The 23,641-nt window shown below is 33.1% G+C and overlaps 1 protein-coding gene, 1 long non-coding RNA gene and 1 pseudogene across 2 annotated transcripts in view; 2 read left to right on the forward strand and 1 right to left on the reverse strand.

Moving 5' to 3' along the window:
• Positions 1-4,755, forward strand: part of LOC133178740 (uncharacterized) — a 28,142-nt gene extending 23,387 nt beyond the window's left edge. Inside the window, exon 5 of the long non-coding RNA XR_009720016.1 lies at positions 4,183-4,755. This is a non-coding gene — a long non-coding RNA (uncharacterized LOC133178740). The remainder of the gene's footprint in view (positions 1-4,182) is intronic.
• Positions 1-11,878, forward strand: part of LOC133178660 (uncharacterized) — a 38,338-nt pseudogene extending 26,460 nt beyond the window's left edge.
• Positions 11,879-12,627: 749 nt separating this feature from the next.
• On the reverse strand, positions 12,628-22,973 carry LOC133178661 (putative nuclease HARBI1). The gene is made up of 6 exons (XM_061313382.1): positions 22,898-22,973; positions 20,323-20,594; positions 14,243-14,580; positions 13,672-13,929; positions 13,193-13,409; positions 12,628-12,673 (listed from the first exon to the last, which is right to left on the reverse strand). Exons 1-5 carry the CDS (start codon positions 22,971-22,973, stop codon positions 13,193-13,195), a joined length of 1,161 nt encoding a protein of 386 aa, XP_061169366.1. The 3' UTR covers positions 12,628-12,673.
• Positions 22,974-23,641: the final 668 nt, after the last annotated feature.

A 23,641-nucleotide genomic window follows, 5' to 3' on the forward strand; every position in this document is an offset into this window, starting at 1 on the left:
CTGACCTTACCACATTCTTTTCTAATCTGAAAACCCTCATGCATTTTTAGCATAACATATCGCCAATGCACACATTTTTCCCAAGGAATGAACTGCATCTACTCTGCATAGAACAGTATCTCTCCCACTGGCACAACAGTACTATTACATGTCATTATGTTCTTGAAAGGAAAACACAGCAGTTATTGCTCAGCAAGATTCTTTTTCCTGACACCTGCAGTATCGAGTAACACAAAGTGAATGATTAGTGTCCTCGAACAAAGTGTGCTTACAATGAGGTATAGTTCCGGTTGATTGCATTTAGTTAAAGAGAATTTATGATCTGCATTTCTGTAGATGTCTTTTATATCAACACCAAACATGCATTTAAGGAAGAAAATATAAGTAAAATGCAAAAGCCTGTATAAAAAAATCAAAGTGCAAGGACAAGTGCACTTAAGGAATGCTTAATGGGCCCTTTTTCAGTGCTGTATTACTTTAGAATATATTACCAAATTGTTCTCTTTTAGTAATAGTTAAACACAAGTGGACATTTCTAATTAAAATCACGCTAAAACATCAATCGGCATGGATTTGAAACAAATGAAGTTTTTTAAATGCCTATAGATCCGGAAAGTCATATCAAACCCATTTTGAGTTTCAATCGTTTATTTAAATCAAGGGGAGGAGGCATTTAAATCTTAAATCAGACACTTGAACAATCTGATGGTGGATCATTGACAGGCACATTTGCCGAATGATACTTCTTGCGCTATTTTACCCGAGAAAAAAAATTGAATGAAGTTGTATAGATGCCTGTATCCATAGTGATCAAACTATGAAATTGGTATGCTTGCATTTGAAATAATGCAATAAGTATTAACATTAGTTCCTTTATATTTTAAAATGAAAAAAGGTGTATTTGGGTGGCTTTCAATTCTGGTACCATTGTCTTGCTTGAATGTTAAAAATGTTTGACACTTTTATTTATGATGACATTTTAACGACACTAAACTCTCTTAACCCTTCTGTGTTCCTAACCCTCCCGTTTTCCTAAAACCAAATACATGTACATACAAACTTCTCTATGCGGCATGACTTTGATATAATGATACAAAACGTGGCTATGCTTTACAGTGAGCATCTTTGAGGAATGTTTACCTGGGTAGAACTCACGTGACTACCGGTATTTTAAATAATTTATTCCATGGGTGGGTTCAACATAGCTAGATCATACAGGTAAATCTAAGCTCTTACTTGCTATAGGAAAAACATTGAACTTTTCATACATTTTTTTAATATTTTAAGTACAAGCCTAATCTTGTACAAATTTCCTACTTTCACACAAGTTTTATAAATGTATAATGCATTTTTTGTCAATCACACAAGTTTGTACAACGTTAGGCTGACAATAAACAAAAGCTTTGAAATGAATGACTGTCCTCGATTTACTATAGAAAATCACGAATGTTGGCTGACCCCTACCACATTGTATGGCTTTGCTCTTTGTATATTCATGAATTTCAGCAATAAAATTTGTTGAATTTAGGGTTTAGATATCAATTAATGATCTGAGATGGAAAATTAAGCTTAATTTGAATCTTCATTATTTCACATTTTACCGGGGCCCATAAGTGCACTCGTTCTTTAGTGTTTATACAGGTAAAAAGTTTGAAAAAATAAAAATGTGCCAACAAATGGATTTGAACCAGGACACTAAAAATGTTCATGGTGAGAGTCTGCGGTCTACCATTCTGGGCTATGCTGACTATGAGGACATTTGTAATAAATATAAACCAGTAAGATAGAAATAGGTTTTCACGTTTTTTGTAGTTTTTTTTTTTTTTATATAAATCTAAAGCAGGGGTACGTGCCCCTAAAAAAACCTTGTTTTATAATAATTGCTTAAATCAAAATCTATCAAAATTTCATAATTTAATTTTGGGGCAGGCAAAGGGCGATTATATTGCATCTATCGGGTATAAATTTTCTTATCAGAAAATTGTAGAGATATGCAAGGTTAATTAATGACAACATTTATTTTTCATTTTTGCCTAATACTTTTATGATTTTCACTAATAAATTGATGATTGAAAAAAGCCTTTAATATGACTGCTGATTTTATCTCCATCTGTTAATTTTTAACACCTTTTCTCGTGATTATAGGAGATAGAGAACAGATTATGATTTCTAACATTTACTGTTACAGATCATTTCCTTGAGATAGGTGGAACCAACAGTCAAATCCAGACACCTTTAAGAAAAGTAAAAATCTGACTCAGGTAAAAAAAAATCATTTACAGTTTTATCAATTAGTAATTTTTACCTTAATTAACTGGACAAATCTCATTTGACGATATACAGGTCAAGAATGAAGAGTTTAAAGCCTAGTAGGGATTTTGGTCAATCATAACAGGTAATCTGCAGCCCCTATTGGGAATTTTACACTCATATGGAGACGCCACCACTTGCCAGTGGAAAGCTGCAAATTCTGTCCTATACTCTGCACTCACAGCCATTGAGCAGTGAGGGTCCTTTTTCCTGCCAGCACCTACTGCGACATGGGACCTCAGTTTATAAGGTCTCATCCGAAGGACTGGTGTCCACATCCCACAGTGGGATTCAAACCTGTGATGTAAGGATCAATTCCTTACTTCGTGACTCTAGAGCAGACGCTTTAACCATGGCGCCACGCTTGTGACTAGCTCAGTTTTAAAGAAATCATTCAAGATATTTTTTATCAAACTTAATATGCTGTAAGATTAGTAAGACCTATTCAACTATTTCAAAAATTTTTTACCTTTCCTGTGACCTTGACCTCACTTTTCTTTAATTTGCATCTTGCATGGTTTTAAACCATTTAAGATATTGTTATCTAAGGCTATGCATCTATACATAATTTGGTGAGAACTTATCATCTATTCATTTTTTTTTAAAATTTTTATTTCAATTTTAAAGAAACTTTTCAAGATATTCTCATCAAACTTCATATACTAACACAAAATTTCATGTTGCATTACTATACACTCGGCGGGGCATTCATGGCCTATGGACATATTTCTAGTGTAATTTGCTATTTCTGTTGTTTGTTTACTTTCGGTCAGTAAGTGCCCCCAAAGGGCAAGCCCCAGTCCTATTTTCTTTTCCAGGGTTGCAACAGCGCCCCCTAGAAAAACAAGTTGCACCATCCAATCAAATCTTGTTTTGTGCTGCTTTATGCCAATGAAATTAAGGCTGGACAGCATATGTATTATATTCTGACCAATGGGGTTGCCGTATTTTCAAATAATTAGGATAGACTTACCACTTCAGCATTCCTTTCATCACTGAAGTGATATGCATGCTCAAAAATTGACTAAGTTTCATTTTTGTGTCAACTGCAGAGCAGAACGACACTTAGAGATCACTTTACCTGGTGTCTGTCTGTCCGTCTGTCACACCTTATATCTCCAAAATTTTTAGAGGCAGGGTTTTGATAATTAGCATTTATATATGTTTTTGAGCTCATGATACTATACTTTGAAACTGTATGAAATTCAGTTACCACAAACTTATTTAAATACTATGAAAATACATTGGGATCAGTATTCTACAATGAATCGTGTTGACTGACAAAGTGACAAAGTAAAGACAGTCTGAAATCTCTTTCCTCCGAGGATTGTTGGAAGCACCTACATGTGTATTAATAAAATGATAAATAGTTATTCATCATAATTTCAATTTAATTATTCATTTGAGGACTGGGGAACTATATTTTTTGATTGCCAGATTCTATCCCAGTCTTTTACTTTTGGATCCTTTTTTTTCCTTGCAGGCAAATGCATGAACCTCCATGCTAATATTAAATTAATAGCTGACCACTCTTAGATTTATTTACCTCTTTAATGAAGATACCTAGCAGGCGACATATACATTCCTTGAAGCACTCTAGTTCCTATTTTATTTTCACTAATATAATGATTATTGAAAAAAGACTAAGGTGCTCTATAGTGATCAGTCTATTCATTCATCTGTCTGTCAAATACACATATCCCTTGTTCAGAATACAGGTGACTCTAAATACTTCAAACTTTATATTTTTTAATAAGGTACATGTAGCTGCTTTGGAACATCTGAAAGGTCTATTACATTATCGCTAGTTTTACTAGTTTTCTTCATGTAAGTTGAATATATTTCAAACTTTTAAATTTTTATTTTTGCCAGGTAAGAAAGAAATTCAGGAGTTCTTAAATTGCCCTCAGACTTCTTGGATTGCATCAAACTGCTAAAAGACCTCAACAAAAACAGTGTCTTGAAAAAAAAATGAAAATATTCAGTGAAAAAAAAATTATGAGAGAAAAAGCCACTAAAAATCTTCAAGCCTTTGAGCTGAAATCTGGAAGTCAATCTGTGGACTTTACTGGTATGTCTTACTAATTAAGTCATCATTTGTGTATAATAAATACACTAAACTGTAAACACTTGTTAAAATGTATATAATTTTTAGATATAATTTGTAGCTCACAGACATCAATAGTTTCATGTAATTTAAGTAATAATGAAAATTTCCTGTTGTCTGGCTAGATTAGAAACTATATATTATTGTCCAATTTTGGATATTGTGAAATAATTCATTTAGTAAAATTGGGTATGCATACATGTGTATACACTTACATGTAAATTAATTGTTATAGCAAATTTAATCTATCATTAAGTTGAATGTTGACTAATGTTTTTCATCAAAATTGTTTACACTGAATTGTTTGTGGATTTTTCCATTTGCCCAATTATGTCAAGGAGCACATGGCAGAAAATGCTTTCTCCTCCATAGCACTTGGTGTTTTTAGAGGTCTGTGTTTGCTCTGCTCCAATTTTGTATTGTTTCAATGGACTTTAAAGCTTGATCACTTTTGGTAATCTTCATATTTTATATACTATTAGAGTACTTGAAGAGAACTGTAAAGATTTAACATACAGTATAATGCATGTATATTGCACTTTAAGTAGAGTGTATGTGGTTTAGAAATGTAATTCATCTCATAGTGCATTGAATTTGTTGAAAATTAGAAACTTTGTTGAAATTGTTTTAGAATAATGTTAGATTGCAGATTTTTTTAAATCATGCAAGTAAGATATTGCTAAATATTCTTAAGCTTTTCTGGACAGTCTAGATGAGTTCTTGCTATATACCTAGCATTGTCATCCCAGTTAAAATTTAAGGAGCAAGGTTTATTCCTAAGCTCTAACTGGACAAACTTGCATGGATTAAAGCACATTAACAGATTTACTTCAGATGCTTGACCTGATCAACATTTTCTTCATGTGTTTTTTGTTTTTGTTTGTTTGTTGTTTAACATCCCTCTCAAGAATTTTTCATCCATATGGAGATGCCACTACTTACTGGTGGAGAGCTGCAAAATTTGACCTATACTTAGCACTCAGGGTCATTGAGCAATAAGGGATCTTTTTTGTGCCCACATCAACTGCGAGGTGGGACCTCGGTTTATACGGTCGAATCTGAAGGACTGGTCCCCACATCCCCAGTGGATCTGAACCTGAGACTTAAGGATTAAATCCTTACTTGCGACTCTAGATTACACACTCTAGCCTTTGCGCCACATGGGGGACTCCACAAGAGTAAGTGTTTTGAGCAGTCCTATTCTCATGTAATTATAAACTGTATGTTGAACAAACCTGCAAAGATAATGTATGTTAATGTTTCAGGGTACCAATCCTTGATTTGACTTAGATTTTCTGGATTAATGACCAGTTTTTAGAGAAGGTTCATTCAAAGTAACAATATACTCTTTGGTGATCAGTAAACATAGATGATGCATCCTGCTTCTGATGCTGGATGTAACATACATTTTCAGGGTTATTGAGCAGTTAAATCTAACCCAGAACAACTTGCATAGATTTTGGATTCAGGTGATATACATTACCAGAGTGTTTGTTGAGTGAGACTTTGCCTTACTAGTGGATAACATTTATAGAAGTGAGCTTTGTATTCTTTGATTATACCATCAGTGCCAACTACCATACATTTTATATAATAGATGTAGCTGTTGTTCAACTGAATATGATAAAACTGTGGATGAAAATAATTTGATTTTTGTACCTTTGAATGTATTGAATTAATTTGTAAAAGCTGTTATGATACAAAGTTTGATATTTTATCAAAGTTTTTAGCATATGCAATCAATAAATGTATCAACATTTTTATTTTATTATACTTTTAACCCTGCAAACTTCTTAAAAACAGAATAGTAATGATCCATTCAACTGATACTAGGTTAGTGTCACACTGTACTTGTATATCATGTATATTGAACTGTAAATGAGAAACATCTAAATATGTCAAATCACAGCATGAATCATTGGATTATGTAAGAAGTGCACTATCTTGTGCTTTGGTATGGTATTAATAATAAATGTTAAACTATCATTTTTTTTTCAAATTAACAAAGGATATGCTTGAGTGACTGTATTTTGACTAGCAGTAAAAATAAAATGATTTTGAAGCATTTGAATTATTTTGATTCATGGTCTCTGCAAGTTTAATGATAGCAAATATGTATATTGAACATGGCATCTACATATTGCTATACTGGATCTTAATCACAACATTGAAATTTTATGTAGTACATGTACTCTTGGTTTCAACTGGTCAAACATATTCTTAAATCACAAAGAATTTAAACAAATATAGGTATGATTCAGAACTTCATCAATTAGTTGGAAAGTGAATGCACTCAATGACTATATGGTTTAAAAGAAGCTGGGTATAAATAGCAGGAAAAACTACTTGATTTCCACTGTGAACTTTGTGTCCTCAACAAAACAATATGGAGTATACTATACTTGGTCTAAAGAATAAGTCTAATCTATGTCTGCATGTCTATGTCTGCATTCACTTTCAGGTTAAACTGTATTGGACATTGAGAGTTTGTTTGTTGTTTAACGTCCCTCTCGAGAATTTTTCACTCATATGGAGATGCCATCACTTGCCGGTGGAGAGCTGCAAATGACCTATGCTCGGCACACAGGGCCAATGAGCAGTGAAGGATCTTTTTCATGCCAGTATCTACTGTGACACTGGACCTTGGTTTGTACGAAGGACCGGTCTCCACGTCCCACAGTGGGATTCAAACATGTGACATAAGGATCAACTCCTAACACGGCAACTCTAGAGCATAGGCTCTTACCACTGCAACATGTGGGCGACAGCATTGAGAGTTAATTGTGGATATCAGAACAAGCTACTCTGGGCTTATACTCTCTATATATTGATTGATTGATTGATTGTATGTTGTTTAGCGTCCCTCTCGGGATTTTTTCACTCATATAGAGACGCCACCACATGCCAGTGGAAAGCTGCAAATTTTGTCCTATACTCAGCACTTACAGCCATTGAGCAGTGAAGGGATTTTTTCGTGCCAGCACCTACTGTGACACGGGACCTCGATTTATGCGGTCTCATCCGAAGGATCGGTCTCCCCAGCCAACTGTGGGATTTGAACCTGCGATGTAAGGATCAACTCCTTACTTCTCTACTCTAGAGCAGACGCTCTAACCACTGCGCCAGGGGGGCAACTACTCTCTATATAAGTCACTTGTGCAATGACTTTAGTTTTATATTCAAGATTTTGTACTGATCATGTTGAGTCACATTAACACAAATATCTTTCTGCTGAGCTTGACCAATGACCATCCGCAACTATTCTGGTTGGAAACAATATGTTAATTAATCCATAATCAGTGAAATTACTATGAAAGAAAAATGGTCTACTTAAACCACAAGTTATATGTATAAAGGTATACACTGGTCTCCTTAAGTCATATGAGAGAAACATAAAATATTAGGGAGACCATTTTTTTCATATATTTTTAGGAGGCATTTATAATGAAAAAATAAAGCAAGAGTCGACTAAATGGTGTTCTATAGAACATTGATCTGGTATTTCTTTTTAGAAAAAAGCAAATTTAAAAAATCTGTATATTGTCTCCTTAAGCCATATATAATGGTCTGGTCTCCCTAGTCCTTAAATCAGAGTTATATATATATATATATATATATATATATATATATATATATATATATATATATATATATATATAAATCACTAAAAACCAGCAACACTGTATATCCTAAGTGTCGGATCTACTAAGTAGATACAAGGTCACGGATGGAAATTTATATAAAGCACTAAAAATGACCAACGACACGAACAATAATAATTGTCAAATTTTAGGGACAACCTGTCCCTTCCTCAGGACAAAGAAAAAAGTTAAGAAGTCACAATGTTACATGTTTAATTTGGAGTTTATAAACAGTTGTTAACAAAGAAATCCGGAGCGCTATGAATTGCGTCCGGTCTATCGGGTGTAGTCTGGTCTTCACCATTATTTCATTAGGTACTTTAAATATCTTAAAATAACTCTTAGCATTAAAATAAATGCAGAGTGAATGCTGTAGCAGTATCATGCAACAGAACATTGGATGAAACCAAAAAGAAAATACAGGATAGTTTGTCCAGTGTGAAAAAGAAGGAGCTTTCCGAAAGAGAGAAGCATCAAGAACAGGTGGAGGACCCTGTTCAGAAGTGATTTTTAAGCCATGGGAGGTGACTGTGAGTATTTGGTAGTGGATAGAAAGCTTACAATAAAAGTTAAGTAAAAGTGAAATGAGTGAATAAAGTTTATACACAGGATCAATTGAAATGTTCAAAGAACTTGTCTTTCAAGTTTCGCATTTTTAAAAAATTATATCACAAAAGGAATATTTCTAGAAAGTAGTCACTTCAATAAATTGGAAACAACATTCTTATGTTTTTTATGGAAATAAATTTAAGCTTACATACTAATGTACTTTGATTTTTTAGCTTCTTGGAACAATTCCACAAGAGATTATCCATGGCTTAGAAGGGGCAGCAGATATTAGATCAGATGCAGATCAATGTAATCCCATATTACTATAGTATATACACATTTACATTAGAAATCACCGTATGATTTGATATTTTAGGGTTTAAAGGGTTAATTTTTTATGACACCATGAATCTCAAACATTTACTTTCATATACTTAATACATGTACAAAGAACTATATCTGTATGATAAAATTGTTGTATGATATTGCAAATCTAGCTGTAGAATTTTGTAAACATACTGAAATATTATTCTTTTTTATATCTGATGTACAGGTCAACCAAAGAAGACAAACTTTGATTTGAATTGTCCCGGAGCAACAGGAGATTGCAGTGCGACATCTAAGAATGCTTCAGGTCATTGGACTGTATAATACATTTTATCATATGACTGAATAATTCCCATCTCTCTGATTGGCTGAGATCCAACAATTTTAGAAAAATACTACTTTATATTGACCTGCTGGTGATCTTCCAGGTTAATATAAGGAGTTATTTGTTCTACATTGGACCAGAAATAGATAGGGAAATTCCAGATTGATGCAAATAGTTTAGGAAAGTTATTTCACTTGCACATGACATCCACTGATATGAACATAACATTAAGGCACATAGATTCTTGGGTGAGGGGGGGGGGGGGGGGGGAGGAGGCCTGTACCTCTCCCCACCTTTTGAGAATTTTAAGTTTTAATTTAAATTCTAAGGATAAAAAATTTCAATGTAAGCCCCCCTCCCCTCGAAAAATTTATGGACCTTTACATCCCACCAAATAAATTTTGATTTGGGAGAATTCTTTTCCTTTTTTTTTTGGGGGGGGGGGGGGGGTAGTCAAAGATTTGTTTTAAGATAAGTTGTAATTTTTTTCTTCCTTTTAATGCCCCCTTTTCAAAATCAATCCCATATATGTGCCTGATATTTATTTTTTCTACATTGCACCTAAACTAGAATTAATAATTCCAAAAATAATACATCTGTGTTTTTTTAACCCCGTTTCTCTCATTATGTTTGGCTAGTACTTCAGTAGATGTGAACAAGTAAGATGGCACGGATTGCTTAATAAGTGCATGTCATTTAATCATTGAATAAAACAATTATTCCTGGGGTTTTTTCGGCCAATACGATGATTTAGCCACCTTCGAAGTATAATATTCACCTCGACCTTCAGGCTCTGTGAATATTGTACTCCTCAGGTGTCTAAATCATTGTATTGACCTCAAAAACCAGCAATAATTGTATATTGTTTATAGTAACTGGGTTTACAGTCATTGTTGTTTTATAATCAAAATCTACATCCCCCCCCCCTCCACCATGAAATTTCCCTGTCCAACTATCATGGTCTATTATTCCTTCATTCCATCATGTTTAGTTTTTTAGTATTTAGTTAAGTATGAAATTAGGAAGGGGGCCTTAATGTCACACTGACACATTTAGTTTCAACAAGAAATAATATTATGAATTATACATTGCTTAAGTTGACTATTCGCATAAAAAATATCTTTTTTGATAAAAATTGAAAAGTTACATATACTTGGAATTATCCTTATTTATGAAAGATACATTTTATTTTAATCACATATGCTATCTAATATATAACATCATGATCTGGAAATTTTAGAATGTGTGGTTGACATACATGTAACTTCTGAAGAGCCTTCAACTCCATGTACAGGTATGTATGCATGTATACTTGATATCTGATTCCGACACTAATTCATTCATTATTAAATGATGTTACAACTATTTATTTAATTATCAGGATTTGCATATAGCATTAATTGAATATATATACGGTTTTAAGATAAACCACCAAGGTTTGTGGTTGGATATTCAATCAAGGGTTTATGGGGATTTACCCTGGGTTGTATTCCATACACCCTTCGGCCTAGGAATAACGAATTTATTTCCTATGTACCAAATAAATTCTTTGTAAACATAAGTCCTATCAATGGTGCTTCAAACTATCGATAAGATTTACTATGTGCTACAAGGATATCATGTTGTCTGCTTTTTCATAGAGAAATGATGCATTGTGACGTCATGTTACTTAACCCCGCTCAAGCCGGATGTACAGAAATTTACACCTGGGTTGCTAACCAATTAAATATCATGTTATAAGCTGGATAGGAAATAAGATTTTTTATTCAGTCAGTTGTGTGTTTTATCCCCAAGCCTTGGCAAGTTGATAAAAATGATACATTAGGTTTAGCAAAAAAAAAAAAAAGTTTGTTTCCACTTTCGTTACAGTCCCTTATTTTTAGTTCTGAACAAAATTTTCTGCTGTTCCCAAATTTATAAAAATTCAAACTTTAAATTTATATCATGGAAATGCTTTTAAGCACTATATTCTTTTGTCATTAGTGTTACTTGTATGTTTTGTTTAAAGACGTAAAAAAATTGCCTACACGCTACTCAATTCCTAACACAGTTTGCAGGCAAGAAAATTTTATAGACAAGATCTTTCACATCTGTTTTCATTTTTATTTCAGCCTTGCCATCACAAGCATGCAAGAGAAAGAAGAGTATGGAATCAGTAGGAAAGAAGAAGACTGAAGACTATGGTAATAGTTAGCAAACGAATATCCAGAGTGCATAAATCATAAAAACAAAACATCAAAATTCAACTTTGTGAATATTCTAGTTATTAAATTTCTGAAATAAAATATATATAGCATTAATTGAAATAAAATAAAACCAAGTACAACTATCACAATTTGTAAGGGAAAAAGGTCTCAATTTTATGAGTTTCAACTGGTCAACATTTTTAGCACTGACATCAATCTAATGGATTTATTGTAATGTTGTTATGCTAATGAGCTGGTTTTTAATATGCCCTTTTTTGCAGAAAATGGCATTAAAGAACTTGTCGATTTGAAAAAGAAAAGATTAGAACTTGAGGAAAGGAAGGCTCAAGCGCTGGAGAGAGCTGTAGCAATATTGGAGGGATGGCAGAATTTAGAATCGGGATTGTCAGTTCCTTCAGTTATTCATTTTTAGCTCACCTGAGCCGAAGGCCCAAGTCAGCTTTTCTGATCAAAATTTGTCTGTTGTCTGTCGTTGTCATAGTTGTTACTGTCGCTTTTTACATTATCATCTTCTCTAGAACCACTGGGCCAATTTCAGCCAAGTTTGGAATATAGTTTCCTTGGGTAAAGGGGATTCAGATTTGTTAAAATGAAGGGCCACACTCTTTTTCAAGGGGAGATAATTAAGATTCAAAATTGTTCAAATTATAACCCCCAGGGATAGGGCCAGGCCACAACAGGGTGTCAAAGTTCAACATAAGAATATATAGGAAATATCTTTAAAAAAATTCTTCTCAAGAATAGCAAAGCCACGATTAATTATATTGGTTTTGAAGCATCCTCAGGTATTGAAGATTCAAATTTTTCAAATCCTGACCCCGGGTCAGGGTGGGACCACAATGGGCAGTTACAGTTTTACATAGGAACTTTTCAAAACTGAATGTTTTTTTTTATTTTTATAAGCCAATATGCTCAGGTGAGCAATGTGGCCCATAGGCCTTTTGTTAAATTTTTTGTCATCAACATTTGATTACACCCTGTGTATTTTGCCTAAATAGAAAAACACTTCTCTGTAAAACAATTTTCAAAAAGTTGATACAATACATGTATATGGTATTGTTTTTCTCTTCTAGAGTACCAGATACTAATGTGAAAATAGATAAGAAAATAATATTTACATTGTATAGATTATTTATTTTAACTTTAAAATATTAAATTCAAAGGCAAAATACAGCGAGTTCTTCGTTATTTCAGTTTGTCCTCCTTTCTACAAAGTAAAACAAATTTTGTTATGAAATAAAAGTTACTTGAACTAAAAAATAACCATCAAAGGCAATTAAATTTTATGCACTTACAGTGCTAAGTTATATCCCGGACAATTTAAGGAGGCTCTAAACACCAAGGAAATTGTGTTTTGGACTTTAAAGAAATATACATGTATCATCTAAAGGTGTCCATGAATACTGAATTTATCTAGTGGGTACCTGTCATTTCCAGGATATGTTAAAAGGTAATGAAGTGATAGTGAAAGAAATCACTGCTGTTTACTTACATTTGGAAAATACCTGCAAATAATGCATTCAATTGCTTTATATTACAGTGTAGTATAATTTACTTTAATGATACTTAAATCTAAATCAAATGGTGATATTCACTGTGTATTTCCGTTTAATTCACATTAATCTATGGGTAGATCACTTTAACTGCATAAAACTAACATGAAATTAGAACTCTCCTGTGCGCAGTGTTTAGAGTCTCCTTAAATGTTGCCTGTTATTAAATTTACTTAAAATCTTGATGCAATGTGTTGTCTCAGGTCTCTGGCTGACCCCAGAGGTGCTCCTCCATAAACGTAGTTGTTGTGTTGTAATACAACAGGACCACCTTGTTGTAAGGGGATTCTCTCCTCAATGGCCTTGTTATGAAGTCTGCAACACGTTTCAATGACAAGTGCACATTTGGTAGGTGTAAATGGCAGACATCCTCCACTCTTGTGAAGACATCTGCAAAGTATGAATGATATGATTGATCAAATTCTCAATTTAGCAATTATGAAGGCTAAATTATGATGTTAGTATATATTTTACTGTTTTTTTCATTTCTATATTGTTCATATATGCTTTTAAGGTAAATATGAACACTCGTTCTTGATGGAGATAATAGGGAACTAGTTCCTCACGTAAACTAATGATACTTATACAACTTTATGTTACAGATAATATCTAATGGAAGATAATTATGATGTTTTGAAATCTTATCACATGCCTAAACCTGGATTTAAGCACGCCAAATGCCCTCTCTATAACATTTCTTGTCTGGCAGTGAGCATGATTATATCTTTCCTCCATTTGAGTAGAAGGGTTACTGAATGGTGTCATGAGGAAATCTTTCAAAGGGTACCCAGAGTCACCCAGCAGCCAACCACCTTCTGTCAGGTTAGCCATAATGCCTGGAATGTTGGAGTTTGACATGATGTATGCATCATGCGCACTGCCTGGGAATCGGCAATTGATGTTAAGAAATCTGAAATAAGAGTATAACATCGTATGATCGTAAAGAAAATTAAGCAAGAAGAGAAACAAAATGTTCTCCATTTTAAAATGAATTACAGTAAAACTTGTCTAATCCGGACACTACTGGTTCCAAAAAAATGACCGGATTACACAACATCTCGGATTAGACAACATTTTAAACAAATAAATTCACTGAAATGGACATAAAGTTAACATCGTATTAAGCAAGATTTTGGATTACACATCATCCAGATTAGACAAGTTTCACTGTATATTTGTAGATGGACTGCATTGTACAAATCGCTAACAATACTTGGATAGACCTCATCTCTGCATCCACTACCCCTTGGATATTTAGGGCATGAAAGTTCTTTCTTGACACATAGATGTGCTCATCATCGCTACTCATTCCTTTGATAGGGATAAGCGTCCCGTCTATGGCTCCTACCACGTTGGGAAAACGGGCGATGCAGTAAAATTGTTCTTTCATTTTCCTTAGAGAGATCACTGATGATGGAAATTTAATGTTCTGCAAGTGCTCACAAAGGGCTTGACACACCCTTGGTATACATACAGAGACGGACGATTTTGAAACCCCATGAATGTCTCCAACTTCGGAAAAGAAATCAGCCTTTGCGATGTAACGCAACGTACATAACACCTGAAAAGGAACCATGAGACTTCCTTTTAAAGAAACAAGTCACATTTTTATGCCCCGCCATGAATATGGCCGGGGCATATAGTGTTTGTCATGTCCGTCTTCCGCCCATCCATCCCTCCGTCTGTCCTTCCGTCGCGCTTTGCGTTTAGCTCAGTTCAAAGCCCATTATCAAAGAAACTATCCAAGATATTTTCATCAAACTTCATATGTTGATAAATATTGATGAGAGCTATGCAACTGCATCAACATTTTTTGACCTTGACCTTTCCTTTGACCTTAACCTCACTTTTCTTAAATTAGTGTCAAACTTCATATGCGATACATACTGATGTAAGCAATTCAACAACATTTTAGACCTTGACCTCACTTTTATCGATTTGTGTTTAACTCAGTTTTAAAGAAACCATTCATAGTATTTTTAATTATCAAACTTCATATGCTAATACATACTGATGTAAGCTTTTCAACTGCATCAATATTTTTTGACCTTGACCTTTCCTTTGACCTTTACTTCATTTATTTTAAATTATTGTTTAGCTCAGTTTTAAATAAACCATTCAAAATATTTTTATCAAACTTAATATGCTGATACGTGTATGTGAAAACTATTAAACTATATCAAAAATGTTTGACCTTGAATGTTCCTGTGACCTTGACATAACTTTTCTCAAAGGGGGAGTTTCGATAAGGCCGCTTATCGGCCCACTTATTTTCATAAAAATAAATTTCGTTTTATTTTTTCAAAATTGGTTTAGAATTCAAGATATATATGTTAATTTTTGTTATTTATATTCCAAGAGTTTATATGAGATGAATTCACACCGTAGTTGGCACATTCTTAGATGTACCCTCAAATGATTTAACATTAGGCTAATGGGAAAATATAAGAGGGTGGCATTTATAAATCGATGGTTAGAATATGAAGTGCATGAGGGACACTCACCTAGTTTTCTTCAGTAATTAGATATACTCTGCACACTAATATCTTAAAATATGATGAGTGTCGCGTGTGCACTTCATATCCAAAAATTGAAAATTGTCTAAAATTTGCATATCTAAAATTAGAAGCTCCTGGTTACTTGATCTGACGCCGTGTTAAAATACAAAGCCAAAAGTAGCATATTTTTTTCTAAACCAAAGAGAACTCTCGAAAATATTAACATAAGAAAACATAATCGTATCCTATCGTTATTTCCATACTTATTTCGTCGCCCGCGTATTACTATAACGTCACATATTTAGCTCACCTACTCGAAGTTGGGGGAGCTTTTGTAATACCATCGTTATAGGCGTGCCAGGTTATTAAAAGTTTTAATCATTTTCTTCATATCATCAGAGTCGCCTGATCTAGTGTGTTTTCTTGTCATCTGTCGGGTTTCAGATGCTGCATTTTCAGTTAAAGAATGTCCAGGTTAATGTTCTTAAAGCAGGTTAATGTTTATGGAGCAGTGCAGCTATAAGCACTTGTTGAGAAGACGTGCTTTATGATGCATCTTTGGATGCACACTGTCAGACTTGCTTCAGACGCTAGATCTGACTTACATTTTCTTGATGAATACTCAGGGTATATATTTTGGAGCATGTCTCATTTTCATGTAACTATAATCCCTATCTTGAAGAAATATGCACCGATGATGCTACAGATGCCGGATCTTACATTTTCCGAATGACTGACTGAACTAAAGAGAAGTTTGAGGATTAGTCCATTCATTAACCTTCTTTATCAAGGATATGTTTATAGCCATTCCTTTGAATAGAAACTCTCCTCGCTTCAATCTGTTAGAGAAGGTTCACATATAATTCCGTGTGCTACATGTAGGGAACGTAGATTACTTTTAAGACTGGATGTTGATTTGTACGTTTCTGCAGGATATGATTTAACACATACATTTGGTATTTACAAATGTATTTTAAATTGCGGCTATGGTCTAACAAATCAAATAGTGACTAGAGTTGGTGAAACAACATAAGCTTCAAAAGGAAGTTGGGAAGCGCGAGGAATTACATGTAGGTCCTCGCTTGCCTGAATTGTCTTATTTTTGTTGAAAACATAATGCACCTCTTTATGTGCGTAAATACTTTTAAGTTTAAGAATGAATAGAAGACATGCACTCAATGTATTTTAGTTTTTTTTATCATTTGGCTATTTATTCACGCATTCTGTAAGCATTAGCAATAATAGTCCACTATCGGCACACCAAGTATAACCTGGTTTCCATTAAAAATTGAAAATGCCCTATTTGAAAAATCATTGAAGCGGAAGAAAATGCAAACTTGATCTATAACTCAAGTTTAGCACATATACCAAAACAAAAATCAGCTCAATATATGCGATTTTTTTTTTTAGAAAAAACAAAACAAAACAAAAAAAAGCCGTACCCCCCCCCCTTTTTTTTTTTAATTTGTAATATTCCGTCCAAAATCAATGAAGCAGAATTTCAAACTCGAATTCCAAACTCATCAGGATACACTATAAATACCAAAGCCAGCTCAATATCTGCAAGCGTTTAGAGAAAAGTGCGAGAAACCAAGTGGAACAGACTGACAGATAGACAGAGGGACGGACGGACAAACAGGCGGACAGACGATGAGGAAACCTATAAATCCTCCGGCTGATAAAATATTTTGACTGGTAGTAATACGCTTGGTATTATTAAATACAGTGTACGTTGCAGACTATGATTTTTTTAAATATACTTTAAAAATATAAATAGCTGCATTTTTTAATCGCACCGAATTCCGAAATCTACTAATTTCAAAATTTTTTTTTTAAAATTCAATTTAATGATATTACGGTACATTTTTAATACTATATTTAGCACAATAACTTTAGTTGACAAAAATGTGTTGCAAACAGTGTCAAACACCTGTCAATGACAGTTTAAGATTATCTATCTCTTGTCTATATATCTTTACACTTGCTTTTCTACGTACGGGAAAATGTTATATATTGATTATTAAGTCTAAGTATAAACTGTCGATTAATTCATTTTTTGAAAATTCCTGTCTTTATTATTCATATACGTTTTATATGTTACATTCATCCTCTTTGAAAGAAGAGTTACAATTAAAACACGAGAAAAATCTTGCACCTTAAAACGCATTCAAATTAAATAAATATCATTAATTTTCTGTAAAGAAAAATATTGAAATATATTATTTGATGCCTTTATTCACATTTGTAATATTTCATTTATGATTTTGACGTTAAATAAACTCCATTACCCCCTTTAAATATGACCCCTCCAAAAACATAGGGAAGAAGGTATACTTAAATTTTTAATTATCACGTGACCAGAAAATGTGCAGTATAAATTTTTTTCATATTTTTAGGAAGATAACACTTTTATCTACAACATATCACAATTTCATTACATTTCTAGAGGGGCCAAAAAACAGCCTTATCGAAACTCCCCCTTTGCATTTTGCTTAGTTTTAAAGAAACCATTTAAGGTATATTTATGTAAGCTTTTGCACTCATACATAATTTGGTGAGAATTTATCATCTATATCCAACTTTTTAGATTTCAATTTTAAAGAAACTATTCAAGATATTTTCATCAAATTTCATACACTAATACAAATTTTCATGTTGCATTACTAATATACCCTCGGCGGGGCATTCATGATCTATGGACATATTTCTAGTTACATTTATATACGTATGGCACCGTGGCATATTTCTGCCCCCTACATGCAAGATAAATTATTCAAATAATTTAAGATGAGTATTTTTACTTGCACTCAATTTGTATTGGCATTAAGTTTATTTACATCTAGTGTCATTACAATGTACAGTTTTCCTTTGATATGTGTAGCATATCAGAATTTTGTTAATGTAAGTTTAAAATTATGTTTTTTATTCTTATGCAGCTTTAATAATGAAATATAGGTTGATAAATAAAAGTTATATAAACAAATTAAATTACAAAAGTAAATTACAAAAGTGTCTGTGTTACTTTAATTGACAATTTTGTTAATTAGTTATTTTCCTGTTAAAACTCTATTTAGCGATTTGTGCAGACCTATCACTTGACTGGCAGGCGCGGATGCAGGAATTTTTTTCCGGGGGGGGGGGGGAGGGGGTCCATCCCAGTCAAAAAAAAAATTCCAACCGAAAATTTCTTGACAAGCAAAAAAAAAAAAAAAAAAAAAACAAACAAAAAAAAAAAACAAAAAACAAACAAACAAACAAAACAAAACAAAACAAAAAACAAACAACCCCCCCCCCCGAATTAAAAAACAAACAAACAAAAATTAAAGAAAAAAATTAATTCCCTTTCCAAACGTATTAAACCAGAAATTAAAAACAAAGCAAAACAAACAAAAAAAAAAAAAAATAAATAAATAAAATAAAATCCATATTCCCCAAACGTGAAAAACACCTATTTCATGGTAGGTGATGGTGGAGTACGTCCACGTTTTCGGGGGGGGGGGGGGGGGATCCAAAGTCATTCTTTTATCAGTTTGCTTCAGTATATACCTTTAATAACTATGCAAATTCAAGGAGGGGTCCGGACCTCCTACCCCCCTCTAGACTGGTGACCAGTCTATTTTATTTTTAGAATTTTTAGATTTTCAGTCATTGTATTTTTGACGTTTTGTTTGATATTTAACTTGGAAGTTAAAGTATTGGTTTAGGATGAGATTTCGGCATTTTATATTTTCAGTAGTTAAAATCTTGCATGTTTAATTCTTTTAGAGCAGCACAGCATGCACTTTATAAAATATATCTAAAAAAATTATTGGAAAGCCTAAATTCCATAATTTTGGGAAGTCTTTTGTTAACTGTACTTTGTAAATGTACCTGTAAATAATTTTTAAGTAATTGCTAAACTTTGATAAGAAATCAAATAGGTTTAGTTGATATCACTTTATAAATTAAATTTATACTGTCTAGTAAGCTTTTATGACATATGAGTTCATAAGTTAAAATACGCATTTAAATGAGAGAGAAGATATTTTATGACTGGTGTTTCCTATTATTCTGAAGCACAAGAATAATGTATATTTCTACAATGTCTTGTGCATGAAATTTTTGCAAGGCCAGGCATACATATATCAATTTATTTATACAGTTATATGGATAATGAGTACAACCTGCTTTGAACTTAACAACATGTGTTATAGTGTTTTATAACTTGAATATATACAAAACCGAGGTTTACATGTAAAATAAAAGAATTTATGTAAATAGGGCCAGAAAAAAAGAACCTTGTAATTTTAATGTGGTTTTGCGTAGATTGTGAGCCCCAACTCAAACAGCCCCCCCCCCCCCCCCCCCAAATGTTTGCCGTCTTCGTGAAAAAAAAAAATTCAATACAGAAATTGAACCCACTTAAAGGTTATCTTTGCATTGAACGAAACATAGCGTTGCTCATGTAAGCCTAGATTTAAACTTAAAAAAAAAAACACACACACACACACACAGTGCATGTATAAGAACACGTGTGTACATGTGTTATGTAAAGAATGAATGCTCTATCAACAAGAAAAACAGGGTTTTGTTTTTTCCTTTTATTTTTAACAACATATAAGGGCACTATTTTTTTTCTTAATGATTTCCTTGAAATATATTCTGTGGGGTAACAAAAGTGAAACATTTATCCGTAAAATATATAAATATCTAGCTACTTCTGCCGGAATATTTGTTTCCTAGACCTAACGATTCCTTGTTTAGAAACTCCCGTTGCCATAGATGTGACATGGATGCGCTTTCAGATTCAATGTTTACAATATAACCTGCAACTGAGTGGGGATGGCATGAGATCTTTGCGTATATGGTCGTAGTTGCTCGTCCACCCCATCAATCATGTCAAAAATTACTCTTCGAGGGAAACGATACCTCGAAATGAGCTCCGAATCATTCAAGGAGTCCAGTGGTTGGCTCCTATCGCGGAAAACTCGCTGTTGTCTTAAAGAACGCTGCATAATTATAAAAGTGTCGCCATTTTTATTTATGCTACGTGTTTTTCTACGACTGCTGTAGGGCACCCGTAGATTTTGACGTAAATCTACGTTAAATCGTAAGATACGATCTTTAGTAAAACGCAAAATCGACGTAAGTTACGGCTACGTCTACGTTTACGTCTACGTTTTGACTTACGACCTTTAGCAAAACTGCGTACTGTTTCATATGAATCAGGACTTGTTCAAGCTTGACAATGACAACAAGCAATTTTTCTTAGGGTCTCTTTTATTATTTAATTTCAACTTCTTTCTGAAATTATGATTATCTTCTAATATTTCTTTTCAAAATGAAACACTTAATAGGTTTATAAATAAATGAAACATTAAAAAAAAATCAATAAATACAGGCCCGTAAGAAGCAATTTCAGTTTGGGGGAGGGGGGACAGCCATGCATTTTCTTTGGGGGGCACTAACAACCAAAAATTCCTTGACAAGCTTAAAAAAAAAAAAAAAAAAAAAGGTCATCAGGCGTTTTTATTGAGGGGGCACAAGCATATAGTAGCTATGTTTTCTTTAGTATTCTATATTTCGGCAAAATTATTGGGGGCACCCCCACCCCCCATCCCCCCACCCCCGTTCCTACGACCATGAAATAAAGTTTTACATGATTGTTAAGTAATAAAGACAATGCAATAAATCTGCAAAGTAATTCAAATAGTTGAAGTAATTCTTACTTATGTGTAGGCTGATTTACTAGTACTTTCATAATCATAAATATATTCTCCCATAAAATTAGAATAAATTCATGATAAAGGAAATAATTTACCCTGAACATGTTGAACATGCAATACATTTTTGAGTCATTTAAGTTGTTAAAGACAAAATTCTCATTTGCCCAATTAAATTTGTGATACATGTACTAATTAAGTGACCTGTAAAGGTACTTGTAGATCTCTAATAAAATCTGAGAAATTAAATCAGCAGTGCTGTAGATCGAAACTCCTTAACGGTGGTGATGTTAACTGAGTCTACTATTATAGAAAAAATATTGCAAGAATTATACAGTATATCTTTTGTTACTCAATCATGGAAAGTGTAATACATATAACTATTAACTGATATGCTCATCTCTGATATAACCTGTTAATTAATCCTCCATTCATGCCAAAAGGTACAGTGTAATAGATTGTTTAGAATATCATTGGCGTATAATAATATTATTACCTTCTACTACATGTAATGTGTCGGCTAGTGTGATGTCACAGATTTAACTTGAGGCGCAAATAATGGGTAAGCAAGGAGGCTGATGCAGACCTAATATAATACTTGAATTTTGGCTTAATTTTTATTTCCAGTAATAGGAATATTTTTGTCATTAAACAGAAAGTTAGACTGTAAGTATGGGTACAAAAATGAGCATTGTCAAAAATGCTTCTTTTTTTGGCATTTGCAACAAAATGAAATTAATAGATAACATTTATCATCAACTTTTCTCCCCCCTTTTCAACCAAATTTCTATCATTAAAAAAATGAACGGTAGCCTACAGCCTTTTTGCCTATATGGAATATACACAAAATATTTCCACACATCCTGCACCCAAACCCCACTTCTAACCCGATCAAAAATATTAATCTGGTCCCTTTGAATTTTTTTAGCAGTTTGTAGCCCTTAATTCCTCTTTATTTTTGAAGATATTTCAAAATTGTTGCTATATTGGGCTTGTCCAAATCAACTTTATGTTTTATGTACAAGAAATCTAAGGGGGGTGCTGTCAGATACATAAATTTGTATGTACATATATGCATGTATGTATCCGCTGCCATAGACATCAGAGATGTGGTATCGTGGTTGGAGGGGGGGTCCTCCCCTCCCCCAATTAATCTTTTACTATTAAAATTGTTCAGGAAAGGCTGGTTGGATTAGGCTGTGAAAAAAGTTTGAACCTAGAAACACCTTACTCCCATTTCCAACCCAACCCTACCCCACATATAATAGGAAATTAGAGTTAGTATTTCAGGTAAATTATCGAATATTTAATTTATCTCCGCAAGAACGATACCACCAGCCTAATATTATGCTATTCAGTATATATTTATGAATAAGCAGAGATTACAATTATTTTGTTCAAGTACATGTAATCAAAATTTAGGAACAAGTAAGTTGTAAGAACTTGTTTCCGATCCATTTGCTTATGTCAATAAAATATGTTCAAAACAAACAAACGATCTGTTGAAAACACGTTGTTGGTAAACTACAATTCGAATTTCCTCCATGCTAATAAGTATACGTAAGTCTTTATCAATGAATAAATACCAGACGTTAACCGCAAGATATTGGGTGCATAATATATAGTCAATATATCATGAATAAGTATTTTTAAAAAATCATAATTTGTTATTACTTACCAAAATTTTGTCTGACTCCTATTTCTCCGAAGGTCGTAAAGGATACCGAGGATTTCCGAAAATTTTCGGAAGGCATTGCGCACGAAAACCTTGAAGTTGATGAACACGAAACTCTAAAGCTCATTTTCTCGTAAAAAGTTTTATTCTATTTAGCAAATTGTACATACCCAAAATTAGTGGGAGAACAATATCTAAAACTAAATACTAGGAGAAATAAGACATATATAGCAGATCTTATTTAATTTTGCAAGTTTTAGCTGGTCTACATAATGACGATATATAATAATACCAATATATACGTGCTTGAAATTTAAATTTAAAAATTTCTATAATCATAAAATTTTGGCATATTTTTTGTATTTAAGGGACAAAAATATACTAAACTAAAATTAACTATTGTCAATTTAATATTAAAAAGTCATTAATTTTCTGTTCAGAGAGGGTCAAAATGTTAAGGCGACCGGTTTTGGTCCACTTATTCTACGAGGCTACTTAATGCCAATATATAAGTATGAGCGGTCTCCTAAATGGCAAAATCATATATATATATATATATATATATATATATATATATATATATATATATATATATATATACAACGAATCTCCTAAATTGCTTCTGCGACCCTTTGCCTCCCTGAGTGCGGGACACTTATTTTTTCTCAGAATTTAGACATTGTGTTTGGCTATTGCTGCGTAGTCCTTCCCGTTTGACTTTTCTTGATCCCTGATAGATTAGAAATA

Source organism: Saccostrea echinata, unplaced genomic scaffold (assembly GCF_033153115.1).
Source record: "Saccostrea echinata isolate AGI-Se365-2 ecotype Australia unplaced genomic scaffold, CSIRO_AGI_Sech_v1 ptg000003l, whole genome shotgun sequence".
In the NCBI taxonomy this organism is placed as follows: domain Eukaryota; kingdom Metazoa; phylum Mollusca; class Bivalvia; order Ostreida; family Ostreidae; genus Saccostrea; species Saccostrea echinata.

What these genes read in the sequence shown, in the direction of transcription:
- LOC133178661 (XM_061313382.1), bottom strand. Translation starts at nt 22,973, where the DNA reads ATGCCTTCCGAAAATTTTCGGAAATCCTCGGTATCCTTTACGACCTTC. An exon ending in AGGAGTCAGACAAAATTTTG is followed by an intron (nt 20,595 to 22,897) that starts GTAAGTAATAAC and finishes GATTTAACGTAG; the next exon opens with ATTTACGTCAAAATCTACGG. An exon ending in GTGCTTAAATCCAGGTTTAG is followed by an intron (nt 13,410 to 13,671) that starts GCATGTGATAAG and finishes CATACTTTGCAG; the next exon opens with ATGTCTTCACAAGAGTGGAG.